General features: G+C 32.3%; 1 protein-coding gene across 1 annotated transcript; it reads right to left on the bottom strand.

The window, feature by feature from the left end:
* Window positions 1–296: 296 nt before the first annotated feature.
* Window positions 297–3237, bottom strand: LOC106372502. The gene is made up of 2 exons (XM_013812723.3): window positions 3047–3237; window positions 297–2436 (listed from the first exon to the last, which is right to left on the bottom strand). The coding sequence occupies exon 2, from the start codon at window positions 2423–2425 to the stop codon at window positions 638–640; it is 1788 nt and encodes a 595-aa protein (XP_013668177.1). The 5' UTR covers window positions 2426–2436; window positions 3047–3237; the 3' UTR covers window positions 297–637.
* Window positions 3238–14289: the final 11052 nt, after the last annotated feature.

Here is a 14289-nt window from a genome sequence, read left to right as displayed (position 1 = left end):
TTATAATATCCCAAATGAATTGCAATAAACTGAATTTGAACTTGTATATTTATGATATAAAGTCAAATGAAATTGCATTATGTGCTAAAATACTCAAATAAAGTATATTAAATGGTATAGGTATGCTGAATGATTTTTTTTTTTTTTTGGCTAAACGTATGCTGAATGTTGAGATTTGGACATTTCAAGTTGGCCAACTATGCAAGTGCGGTTTCCACAAACCCACAATCACATACGAATAAACTGTGACCGAAAGAGAAAACACCAAGCACGAATGATGATATAATACAGACAACTTCAACAAATCGGAAATTGAAAACCCGAAGTTTAAGGATTCTGCTGTATCGGATTTTACATAAAATCAAAAAACAACCTTTGCACATACGTATATGCAGTAGTAGTATGCATCTCAACCACAAATAAAATCGTAGAAACAATATACAACCTTACCTACTACAAGTCAAGAATTCGCAATCCACCAAGCAGAATAGAAAAGGAAAGAGGAGCTCACATCATTATACCTCTCGTGGTAATCGACCAATGTCACAGCTATTCGTTTTTGGGTTTGGTCCAAGCTGCGTCCCCACGGTTTGGTCTTCCCGGGAGTGAGTGTTCAATAATGTAGTCTTGGAGAGATTCACTTCTTGTCTGTGTCCAAACATTTCTCAAGGGTTTTACTAGTGGTACACTCTTGAAGAGCTTTAGCGTTAAGTTCTCTCCCAAATCTCCAGACGTAGTTAAGCCCAACGAGAAGCTCAGTAATGATGGTTTCTGTTTTCTGCTGGTTCGCAAAGAAAAGGGTTTGCGCAAGAACTATGTGCGTCCTCGAAACCAAGCTCTGGTGCTCGTAACTCCTCTCCGACTGCCATTTTATCATGTTGTGAGCTAACGGACCAAGCCATTCCAGGATCCCCGCCATTGCGTCTGTCCAGTCTTTCGCTAGTCCTGGATCGTATACCGTGGAAGAGCTCAAGTTTTTCGAGTAGGGCTTTAGCCTCTCTCTCAGCGACGTTCTCACGCTCGCCGGTAACATGCTGTAAAGGTCGTCTCTCGCATCGTCGCCTATCAAGTGAGGAGATGCAACGAATCTCTCTATCACGATGATGACGTTGGCATAGTGTAGCGCTAAGCAGGCGGCGCCAAGAGTGTTAGGAGCAGCGTCTGACAGCTTGGGCCGAGAAGGAAACGTCAAGTTTTCATGATGATGATGATGCTCACCACTACTACTCCTAGCTCCGTTCTGTGTCCTAGTGCTGAGAGGATTAACAGCGTCTTGAGACACCATGCAGCCTTTAAACGGGCCAACCTGTGTTAACCGGTTGGATTTGGTTTGCTTTTTGGCTGAGGAAACTGAAGGCCTTTCAGGAGTCTGAGTCTGCCCCATCTTCTTGTTATGTTTGCCCATTCCGAGAAGTGGTCTTGACTTGGAGGTGATCTTCCCGAGCTGACCCGAGTAAAACTTAAAACGTTTGTTCTTCTCTGCAACAAGAGGACCAGACTTAGGAGACTCAGTGCTGAGAGAACCTGAGAGGAAGTCACCCATCTTCGTTGACCTCGTAGCAGCTGAGCCTGACGCTGGACCGGTGAATCTCCCAAGAGGACCAGAAGCAAATCTAGGAGGACCAGTACTCTCGGCTTGATGAGACATTTGTGTCAAAATAGTAGAAACCGATTGGCTACGACCAATGAAATCAGAATCCGCAGAGCTAACATCGCTAGCCTCTACTCTGTAACTAATCCCAAAAACATGTTTAGTCCTAGTCAAGACTGTGAAAACCGATCTAACCAAGAGAAGAACCGTATAGTCATAAGTACGGTTCCAAAGCGACGCGTCCTGGAGAGTCTTCACCTCATGTCTTTTCCACGCGACTTTCCTCTGCCACTCCAATAGATTATCGGTTGCAGATTCGCTAGTCAGCATCCTCCTGAAACTCTGTTCAAGATCCGCTAAAATCTCAGTCTCCTGGTAAAGACTCGCGTTAGACGAAATAAAACGCTCCATCCTCTTCACTTTGCTATCCATCTTCTTCCACCCAAACTGCCACCCGTACGGGTCAGCTCCCGTCACCATCATCTCCCCGAAACAACTCTCAAAGCTCTTCAGCTTAGGATCGTTACATTTGCTAGCGAGCCTAGCAACAGCTTTCGCTACATTCTCGACGCTCTCCATCATCTCGTCGCGTATTAGCCTCACGACGAAGTCGTCGTCTTCCGAAACTAGCTTCTTGATACCAGTGGAACGTGTTATCTCGTCCCTAAGCCTGGCGACGTTCTTGTCGCTCAGAGACTGCCATAGATGAACGAGTTTGGAGAGTAAGCTCGCGACTTCGAAGGCTAATACTCCGAGCACCTCCTTCTCTTTATGGCCTTCGTGTTGCTTCTTTGGGAATTTCCACAGATTACGAAACCAAGTCTCAGAAACCATCTTCTCTCAACCTGGTGCGTTGCCAATAGACCAAAACCAATACAAATTAACATACATTAAGGAAGCAATCTACTAGCCAAAACAAGTAAGGAAGTGCAGAATCAATCAAACACATGACAACAGATAGTAAATTGCAAAGAACAATCACCCACAGCAGCTAATGGGCCTCCCATGTCCGTTCACTCGCCCGTGGGCCCATTTCGGCGACGGGTGGTGCAGTGCATTAATTTTCCGAAGTCTCGAAAGTCATACAGTAAACACGACTTTCGAGCCTTTGGAAAATTAACACACTGACCCTCTCACGAAGTGAGGCCCACAGGCTGAGTAAACGGACGTAGGAGGCCCACAGCAGCGGGGTCGTTACAGAAACATCAAGAAAACAGCTCTTACGCAAGCAAATTTGGGGAAAACTAGCTAAATAACTCTTTTTACATAAAATCTCCAGCTCAAGGTCTCGCTACTTAAGCCATTTCAGCATCAAATTAGCAACAAACAAAACTAGAAAAGGGAAGAAGAAGACAATCACTGAAGACGCGTGATTCGAATTGGAATTGTCGGTAGGGAACAGTAAGATCCACACAGAGGAAGCTCGTAACAGTGGGGGGAAGAGAAGAATCTTACCGATCATTCGAGGAAAGGATGTGAATCAGAGAAAAATCTGGCGGAAAAAAAGAGAGAGGAGAGCGAGGAAGATGCAGTGAAGACTATGGCCACATGGAGAGAGAGAGAGGTTACAGCAGGAAACTGTGGGAAGAGAGAGAGAGAGAGATACTGATGATGAGCTAGTTTTAGTTCGTGTAATCGTGTGAAAGAATCCTATAATTGCCTTTTTAATCTTTTTATTTTTTAGGTCTTTAGATTTAAGATTATTACGTTTTCTGCCTCAAACTTTTATAATTGTCACTTTTTTTTTGACTTAACTTGTTTGTTTGACGTTGAACTCGTCAATACTGGAAGCAAAGGAGTTAAGTGGATTGTTACTTGTTGGAGCGAAGACAAAATACAAATACAAAAAAACAAAATGCCACGTTTGTAACTAATTGTGCTAATAATGATTAAATTAACAAAGTTAACAACTTCATGAATAACCATGTTTATTTTCGTATCTCATAATTAAGTATGCAAGTCTCAAAATTTTTGTAAATGTACCCATAAAGATTGTGCTTATTACTCTCTCCGTTCGTTTTTAAAAAAAGACGTTTTGGAATTGATATTTTGTTCTAATATACCAGAAAACTAGGAAAAATATAATGATAACAACTTTTTTTTATCCTTTTTACTATTTTTTTAGTTAATAAATTCAACTTACTTATTCTTTAAGTCAATTAATGAATGGAGATAGTAAAGAAATTTTACAAACTATTTTGTTTTATGTGAAAAGTGTAGAACGTAATCTAAGAACAAATGGAGAGAGTATAAAAAAGTAGTTTATGAGATGATTAGCTATTTTTACTGTCACATAATCATTGCTTTACTTTAATCAATAGAAAAATCGTGTTTCCATCACTAGAATGTTGACATGTAAACAAATTAGATTTATAATAGTCAAGAGAAATTTAAACAGAGCAAAAGAATCTCATAATAATGATTCGTGACTTGTGATTCTTGTTTTTGGGGCCTACGGATATAAACTATTTATGTGGGTGTCAAATTCAATCTATTTAAATTAAAGGAGCAACAAACAAAAAATTTATCGTATCACAGATATCTTTTCCAATTTCTATGGTGTAAATAAGGATTTATTACAAATATTAGGGACTAAAGTGGAACTATTGAGTTAGGAAGAGATCCGTCACATTCATTAATGGCTAGCACGCGGAAACTTGTCGTTTATACAATTACAATCGGGTCGGGTTTTGAATTCGATATGGGTTAAATAATAGGAGTATGTCTAAAACTAAAACCTTTTACAAAAACTAGATCCTTTTTCCGCGCTACGCGCGGATAATATATTTAAATTTGTTACATTTATCATTTTTATTTGTATGTAAATTTTTCTATATTAAATTATATATAACTAATTTTTAAATTTGAGTTTTTTTATATTTTTAGTTTGAAGTAAATATTTCTATTATATGTAACACAATTAACTAATAAAATATGAAGAATCAAGTCTGAGATTTTAAAGTTATGTAAAAAATATATAATTATGTATAGAACACAAATTATCTTAGTTTAAAAGATCGGAATCTCATCTCGAATAAATTTACGAAAAAAAAAGTACTCCAATAACTTACTTAAAATATAAAAACTCCTTTTAAAAAAAAAGCGTACTTAATAATATTTTTTTACATGTAATAGTTGAAAACTAACAATTGAATATCGATCTAGAATATTATTTTAATATATCTAATGTAAAATATTAATTGTAATAAACAAATTTTGAATTTTGTAATATTACATGAATTAGAAGTCTTTAAAATCTATTTTATTAACATACTATATTTTTTATTCATTTATTATTTTGACGTTACAAAATATTGCTTTAGTTTTATTTGTATATTATTTTTTTAATAATTTAGTTTCTTTTTAAGTAATTTTAAAATTATCAAGAATGTAATATATTTAAAATTATTTATTTAAATATATCCAAATATAATGTCTCATTTTTATGTGTGTTTGCGTTGAGCATATTTAATTTGTAATTTGTATATTTAATAACACATTATTGTGTGTCGTTCTATGGTTTTAATAAATGTGTTGTCATCTCATTTTTATTACTACTAACATGATTTTTTAGTGATCAATGATAATGTATTTTAAACGTTATGTATTATATTTTATTGTATATTTTTTAACTCTTCGTGCTGGTACTTTTTTTAGAATCATTTTAATTAGATAATAGGTTTTAAGATGTAAATAAAACTGTGTATGTTGTAAATTTAGACTTCTTAGTGTAGCTGAGCACTATCAATTATGGAAATTATATTATGATTTTATTTTACAAAATCTTTTTTTCTGTGTATTTTTTTTTGTTTTATTTTGTATTTTTACAATTTTATTGCATTATTCTTTAACTGCAGAGAATTGATATTTCTAATTTTTGTTTAATATACCTTAAAAGTCTTCGGTTGATTTTTGTTTGTTTTCTTTCTCCAATTATAATGTATAGTTCGACCGTTTCTTCTTTTTTTTTGGATCAAACTACTAATATCATCAGATAGAAAAGCTTAAACTCTAAGAATTGAGTGAGTATTTGTGCTAGAGAAAACTGATTTAACCAATAATATAGTGAGATATTATAATATTAGAAGGTATGAAAACTCTTCTATGTTGTCCTACGCTGGACATAATTAAGTTGTTGTCAATTGATTTTATATTTGTGATAACTGGAAATGCATCTTTATGTCTTCCTTACATCATCCTTAATTGGTTTGCGGTTCGACTATTTCTAATATACTGAGAGTAACATAAAATTAGATGTTGATTATCTCCTCCCAATTAGGAATGCACAGAATGAGAGAAATTCAAGATGAGACCAGTTTACAATTTTGTCCTCATATCTATATAGAGTTAGTTTATAGATTACTCTATTTGTTTCAAAATGTAATCAATTTTAATTAAAATATGTAATATTTAAAAATTATTACTTTAGAAATCTGTCATTTAATATATAAATTTAATCAATTACACAGTAATTTACATAATTTAATTGGCTACACAATATCCAATAAATATAAAGTTACATTGAAATATAAAAATAATTTATATAGTGAAACAAAAAAATACTTTTAAACCATTATTATATTATAAAACAAAGAGAATATTTAAATTATATTGAACATTAGAATAGTAAAAATCAGAAAAGCTGAAATCTCAACGTCGATCATTTACGTTGGCTATGTTATTAACTTTGAAGATAACGTGAATGATCAAAAACAAAAAAGTTAATTTTAGCTTCAGTCATTTTTTTATAATCATTTTACCAAAAAGAAAAAAATAACAGGAAGATGACTAATAAAAAAAGATACAAACAGAGTACTGTAAAAAGGTGTTGATCATAATAGCAAACATTATAGTCTCCAAAATAATCAATTTTATATTAAATATTAGTCAAAAATAATAAAATATATAATATTAATAAATTTTATTTTAAATATAATTTAACTTTTAAAAATTTTATCATTGCACATGGTGCAGAAAAGCACCTAGTATTATTTGAATTTCAAAAACTATCTGATGCACTAACTTTTTGTGACAAATCAAATTTAAGGAACTGGGCAAGAGATTGAGAAGAGGGATGTGGAGAGGTACAAAGAGTCTTCACTTGATGAGTTATAATGGAGCATTGAAGTGCCATTGTTGTAGTCGTAGGAGTTACACCGGTGAAGTTGGGTAGACGAACAGATTTGGAGTCGCTGGAGACGTCTGAGGCAAGTAGGCTAAAGAAAAGGAAGCTATAAGTTATACAATGGGCTGGCTATTTTGATGGTTTTAGATGGTTCGAGACCCATCATCTAAACATTCGCGATGACGTGGCAGTTTGATTGGTAGAGAATATTTTATCCTATGTGGCATTCCTAAGAAGCTTCAAAATTAGTAGCTTTTATATAGTAGGATGATCCATTGAACTTCCTTGATAACATATGGTAATTAAGCCAAATGTAGCATTGAAGCAAGTAAGCACTATTAAATGTCATACCATAAAAACGTGTTGAATCTTTTTTGGTTAAATTGATTTAAAACAAACTTAGAAGAAGAATATAAACTTTATAAAACCTTACAAAACCAAACTTACAAGATGTGGTAATTTGGTTTTAATAAAAAAAAATTAGAACAAAGCACAAACCATCAGTTTTAGTTTTAAAATTATACTAGTTTTTGATCAATGTTTTAAAAGCACGGATTTATTTTTAGAATGAATAAAAAATTATATGAATTTCTATATAAGATATTGTATAGGTTTGGACAAATATTTCTGGAACAAAAAAAACGAAACCAAACATGAACCTAATTCATAAATAACTGAATCTTATATCTTCTTAAAGAATAAAACCGAAATGAACCGAAACAAACCAAAAATTAAATGGATATACAAATTTAAAAATAAAAATTATATATCTACAAATATTTATTATATTTGATTTCTCAATAACCAACATAAATACTATTTATTAATCAAGTTACCCTATTTGAACGAAAACATATATATTGATATATTATAACTTCTCAATATTAATTTATGGATAACATTTATTTACAATGTATGTATATATTTTATTAAATCAAATTGGATATAAGAAAGTTATAAAACATATATTGTATTTAAATGTGGTGTAGAAACAATATTTTAATTTGTAAGTGTAGTGTCAAGAAAAAAAATTAGAAAAAAATTTAAGGACCTAGTTTTTTTTATCAAAACATAAATAAAAATATGATTATATCTTATTTAAAATTTTCTGAAAAAGGGTTTAATAGTATTTGTATTGGGCTTTGTTGGTTCAATGTTTAGTTGCTTTTTTTGTTTGATTTCATATATTATTGAAAGTCGGTTTGTACATATTTTTATTGGGCTTTTTTCTTTCAATTTAAATTTAATGGGCCTATGCGTTTTGACCTTTTTACCCAACACTGGTCAAAATCGTATCTTCTTAATGGTCAAAATCGTATCTTCTTATTGACCATTAAATATTAAAAACATAATTTACGTTAATTAAAAAAAACAAAGCTGATTACTTCTGAGAAGCTTGTCAGTGGAAGATGGTGGAAGATGAATCGAGTTACTGTAACGCCCCGATCCGCCCACGGCTAATGGGCCACCCACGCCCGCTCTTTCGGCCCGTGGGCCCTATCCCATCTGACGGTCGGTCCGTTAAATTTTCCAAAGGCTCGAAATCATTGTTTACTGACCCTGCAATCACCACCCGACCTTTCCCCGTGCTTTGGCCTCACTCGCACGCTATCGCGAATCACTTCCCGATAGGTCACCCATCCTTCCACTACTCCAGCTCAAGCACGCTTAACTCTGGAGTTCTTTCAGGATGTGCTCCGGAAAAGGTAAGTCAACTTTGGTGACATAGGTAGCCAAATCAATTCTCTTAAGCCTTTTCACATATCACAACTCGGGATGTTACAATTCACCCCCTCTCAAAGAACGCAACGTCCTCGTTGCGCCCCCGACAGGTCTCAAGACGCCTCTCAGGTCGGAACTGAGATAGCTAACCAGCTCTGATACCACTTGTAACGCCCCGATCCGCCCACGGCTAATGGGCCACCCACGCCCGCTCTTTCGGCCCGTGGGCCCCATCCCGTCTGACGGTCGGTCCGTTAAATTTTCCAAAGGCTCGAAATCATTGTTTACTGACTCTGCAATCACCACCCGACCTTTCCCCGTGCTTTGGCCTCACTCGCACGCTATCGCGAATCACTTCCCGATAGGTCACCCATCCTTCCACTACTCCAGCTCAAGCACGCTTAACTCTGGAGTTCTTTCAGGATGTGCTCCGGAAAAGGTAAGTCAACTTTGGTGACATAGGTAGCCAAATCAATTCTCTTAAGCCTTTTCACATATCACAACTCGGGATGTTAATTGATGGTCTTTCAAAACTGAGATGTATTACTCGACATAGCTCCTGAAAATAACCCGGGTAATCTCTCTTCCATGGTAGATCTAGAACCAGTTGTTAATTTTTTTTATTTCTTTGAACTATAATGATATTTGTTTTCCGAAAAATGAATCTGACAACAAATCCTTAAAATACATGAGATATCTTCTCAGGTTCTGAAAGTAATCAGCTCAAATCCATTCTTACCTGACTTGAGAGTGCGACTTCTGCAAAAGATGTTCGTATAAGCTGTTTGTTGGAGAAGAAATTCCACTCGATAAGCTGGACCACCGTTTTTAAAAAAATCTGAAGAAAATAGCAACAATCTAAACCATCAGGTAAGACCCTTAACATTGGTTTTGTCTTAAAAGTCTATACAAATATAGGATAGTATGTTATGATAAGGGATAATATAGGATTACTTCGATAGGTATCGATTTTAGCAAAACATAATCGGCATATAACCATTCTTTCACCAGCTTCTTGGCAATTAGCTTGAATGCTTTCAACAAACTTTTCCCATAGACAACAAGTAATCCTATGGTCATTGTCAAAAACATTATGTCAAACTATGAATTAAAGTTATATGATATAAGAATCAAATCAATAAAATAACTTACGCAATGTCTGTCAAGGTAAACTCATTTTTTGTTCTTTATTCGAGCATCAAAATGTTTCTAGATCTCCTAATTCAACCAGGGGCGAAGCTATACTTCTTTTTAACTGGGTGCAAAATTATTTATAAAAGGAGAGTAAAAAGTATTGAACCTAAGATTTTGGAAAACTATAGATGCATCATAACCAATTTAGCCACTTACATTTTACTTTTCTAATATAAAACATTAAATCCTTAAAATATACTGGGTACACGTGCACATGCACCCATAACACTCTACCTAGTTTTGCACCTCAATTGAACACTTCACCAATAACATCTGATAGTTATAAAAACGTAACTGACTTTGTTATATACAAAGAGAACGTGGTTATTCATTTAATTAAATTAGATACATTTAAAAATAATCAATTTTTGTAAGTAGTTCGAATGACAAAAAAAAAAGTAATATGCCAAATAGTAATGAGACAAATATTAGCAATTATTTTATTTTTTATGATATTGATTGTTTAGTCGGACGAACATCAAGCCTTAAATTTCATTAGAAAATCGAAATTCACAAACGGACTAGTCATTGCTATTATCCTTCTAGACTCGTTCGGTTTCAATTCAGAATTTCAGTTAAGAAAAGCTTTGATAAAATCAAACAATGGGCTAATTTCTGTTTTATAAACTACCTAACAAAGCCCAATATATATATATTGTTTATAGTCCATAATTCCTTTTAAACTTCTCATAGACAAACGTTGAAGTGTGTTGTAAATGGGAACCCCGAATGCTTTTGAAATTAAAACTTAGGAAACTAATTATCAGACTAATCAGTATAAAAATTAGTCAAAGAATCTTTCCACGTGAAAAACGAGACAAACAAGCGCCTCAAGGGCTTTCTACGTTTCGTTCGACGACCACGTACGTTCAATTAATCAATTCCATTCGTGGAAAGATAATTATAATATTGTGCCTGTAAAATATTTGCGAAAATGTACTTTAAACAGTAAAATATCATTTTATTTACGATATAATCGTCAGCTTAGATTCATGCATTTATAGTATGCTTCTTCAATATTAAAGATTTTTTCTTCAGGGCGTTTGCCTAGTTTTTACAGAAAGCAAAACGAACAATTAAAATAGGATATAAGTGTCCTCCGTTTTTATGTTATTCAGTTAACTTTTGACTATTTATATTGAAAGAGTCAATGTTCGCAAATCGCAATTAATATGTTCTATGTTGGCTAAATCGGATAACAAATATGTCTTGTCTAGCGGTACATTCCGTTTAATTCGGTTTTTAGTTAGCTGTTTAATCCTTTTCTTTTATCTTGTAGTATGTATTTTTATCATTATTTTTAGTAAATAAAAATAATCATTTTTTGATGAATTTTTTTTTGGTTGAGAAAGATCACTTTGTGATGAATTATGTATTTAATTATGTTTGTTCGTCAGCAGTTTTTTTTTGAAAATAAATAAAACCTTATTATTTTGGCATCAACTTCTGTCTAACTATGGTTGTAAATATTAGTATGTGTTTAAATCTTGATACATATTGGTAGATAGTAACTAAGATTTTATTACGATATTGGAGTATTAGTTTAGGCACTGAAAATCAGGTATAAATCGTATTTTCCTTATATATGCATGCATTCACTTTTTAGCTGAAATTCTAGTATCTTATTTCCATTTTCTTAGAAATATATATACATAAATAATTTTCTGATATTGATAAGTTAATGTACTTACTACTTCAACTAAAACATAAATCTAACTGAACATGCATTTATTATTATAAATCCGTTTTAGTAAACCCAATACTATGGTATGCTTGTTAAACATCTGACTAAAGCAAGTTTTTTCTTAATTATTTTGAGCGAAACTATCGAAGCAAGGTTAGTGTAACGTATTGAAAAATTAGCTAAATTATATGTAATGTTAAAGTCAAGGTATACATCATTATCTATTAGTACTTAAACTTGTTAAAATCCAGCTATTAACACTCATTCGAGATGTTAAAAAAACACTTATTTGTAGGAAACAATATAAACGAAAAGGAATAAAACTTGGGGCAGAAAAAAAGAAAAGATATTGTACAGCTAAAAGAAAAGCTTACTTTAAATAACATCAGTATCCTCTTTTGCACGTTATTCCTATTCTATGTGCCTGAGTTTTAGTGCAGTAATATTTTATGCTTAACTAATATTAAATCAATCAGCAATTGTTGTCGACAAAATATCTGGCTATACTGAGTTGATGAGACCTTCCATGTCAATTACAAAATGTTTGATTGTTATCTTTCATCAATCGCCATCGTTAGAATCAGATAACCTTAATATTACCAATTAAGGACGACCTAAAAGAAAGAAAGAAAAAGAAACGATTAGAGAAGATAGGCAGAAAGAGTATTAAGAAGAAAAATGTTTAGTTTCACTAAATATATACTATTATTTTGACACTTTGAGCAGACTTTTTTTTTAAATCCTAAATTATATAAACATGATGTATCCATCAATTCTTTTCATTTGTTTGCATCTTTAAATAAGATATAACTTATAAAAATATTAATTTTAATAACTGTATATCCATTTTTACACATTTCTAGTCATTGTATCACATGTTTAATGTAATACAAAATAAGCTACCAACCATCAAATAAGAATGGAATCCACATACTGAGAACAAAAACACGAGAATCCACTGATAATGATAATTGAGACGTTACATTCTCTTTGTCAACCACTTTTCTATAAAAATTTCTTATATACTATCACTAACCTTTTGCAAAGATGTTTTTATGGCTGTCGATATCTATGTTGCGTATATTTATAATTGTTATATCACCTGTTTAACGAATTACAAAACAATGTATTAAACATAAAAAAGAATAAAATCCATATACCGAGAACGAACACGAGAATCCACTGATGATAATAATAGTCGAGACGTTACATTTTTTTTATCAACCACCTTTATATTAGAATTTATTGTATATTAACACTATTTTTTTCTAAATAAGTTTTTACGGTTGTCGATATCTATAGTATATATTTCTAATCATTATATCACATGTTTAACGCTATACAAAACAAAGTACTAATCGACAAAAAGAGTGAAGAAACCCACATACCGAGAACGAAGACGAGAATCCATTGATAATAATAATAGTCGAGACGTTACATTTTCTTTATCAACCACTTTTATATTAAAATTTATTTTATATTAACACTATTTTTTTCCAAAGAAGTTTTTACGGTTGTCGATATCTATATTGCATATATTTCTATTCATTATATCACATGTATATATTTCTAATCATAAAGTACTAATCAACAAAAAGAGTGAAACCCATATACCGAGAACGAACACGAGAATCCATTGATGATAATAATAGTCGAGACGTTACATTTTTTTTATCAACCACTTTTATATTAAAATTTATTGTATATGAACACTATTTTTTTCCAAAAGTTTTTACGATTGTCGATATCTGATTAGATATATTTCTATTCATTATATCACATGTATATATTTCTAATCATAAAGTACTAATCGACAAAAAGAGTGAAACCCATATACCGAGAACGAACACGAGAATCCACTGATGATAATAATAGTCGAGACGTTACATTTTCTTTATCAACCACTTTTAAAAATTTTGTATATTAACACTATTTTTCCAAAGAAGTTTTTACAGTTGTCGATATCTATAGTATATATTTCTAACCATTATATCACATGTTTAATGCAATACAAAAAAATTTATTAATCGACAAAAAGAGTGAAACCCACATACCGAGAACAAATATGAGAATCCACTGATAATAACTGTCGAGATTTTTCATTTTTTTAATTAACCACTTCTGCATAAAATCTCGCATATATTAACACTAACTTTTCACCCCTAAATTTATCATGATTACAGTCTATTTTACGCATATTTCTAAATTTTATATCAATATTCCACGTAATACAAAATATAATACACCAATCATCTAACAAGAATGGGACCCACATACCGAGAACAAACACAAGAATCCACTGATAATAACTGTCTAGTACATTTTTAATCAACCACTTCTGCATAAAATCTCGCATATATTAACACTAACTTTTTACCCCTAAATTTATCATGATTACCGTCTATTTTACGCATATTTCTAAATTTTATATCAATATTCCACGTAATACAAGATATAATACACCAATCATCGAACAAGAATGGGACCCACATACCGAGAACAAACACAAGAATCCACTGATAATAACTGTCGAGATTTTACATTTTTTAATCAACCACTTATGCATAAAATCTCGTATATATTAATACTAACTTTTTTACCCATAAATTTATCGTGATTACACGCCTATTTTGCGCATATTTCTAGAAATTATATCAATATTCTACGTAATACAAAAATTAATAAACCAATCGCCGAGCAAGAATGAGACCCACGTACCGAGAGCTGACAAATGTAGCTATGACAGTAATGGCCTAGACAACCCACATTTCACTTTTTATGCATGTAAATCTCTAGTAAATTAACACTAAACCTTATAGTTAGTAATAATAATATACTAGATTTTCTCCATGCAGGATAAAAATGAAGCAGATTGATATTAACGCATGCATTGGTCATAGTGTAATTAATTAAAGAGGAAGAATAATTTGTCTGTATTCATAACTATAATGTGATTCGTTGCTATTTATTTAC

The sequence above is a fragment of the Brassica napus genome, chromosome A10, assembly GCF_020379485.1.
Source record: "Brassica napus cultivar Da-Ae chromosome A10, Da-Ae, whole genome shotgun sequence".
Classification (NCBI taxonomy): Eukaryota; Viridiplantae; Streptophyta; class Magnoliopsida; order Brassicales; family Brassicaceae; genus Brassica; species Brassica napus.
Note: the sequence above shows the minus strand (reverse complement) of the source record. Positions and strands in the feature narration are given on the sequence as shown.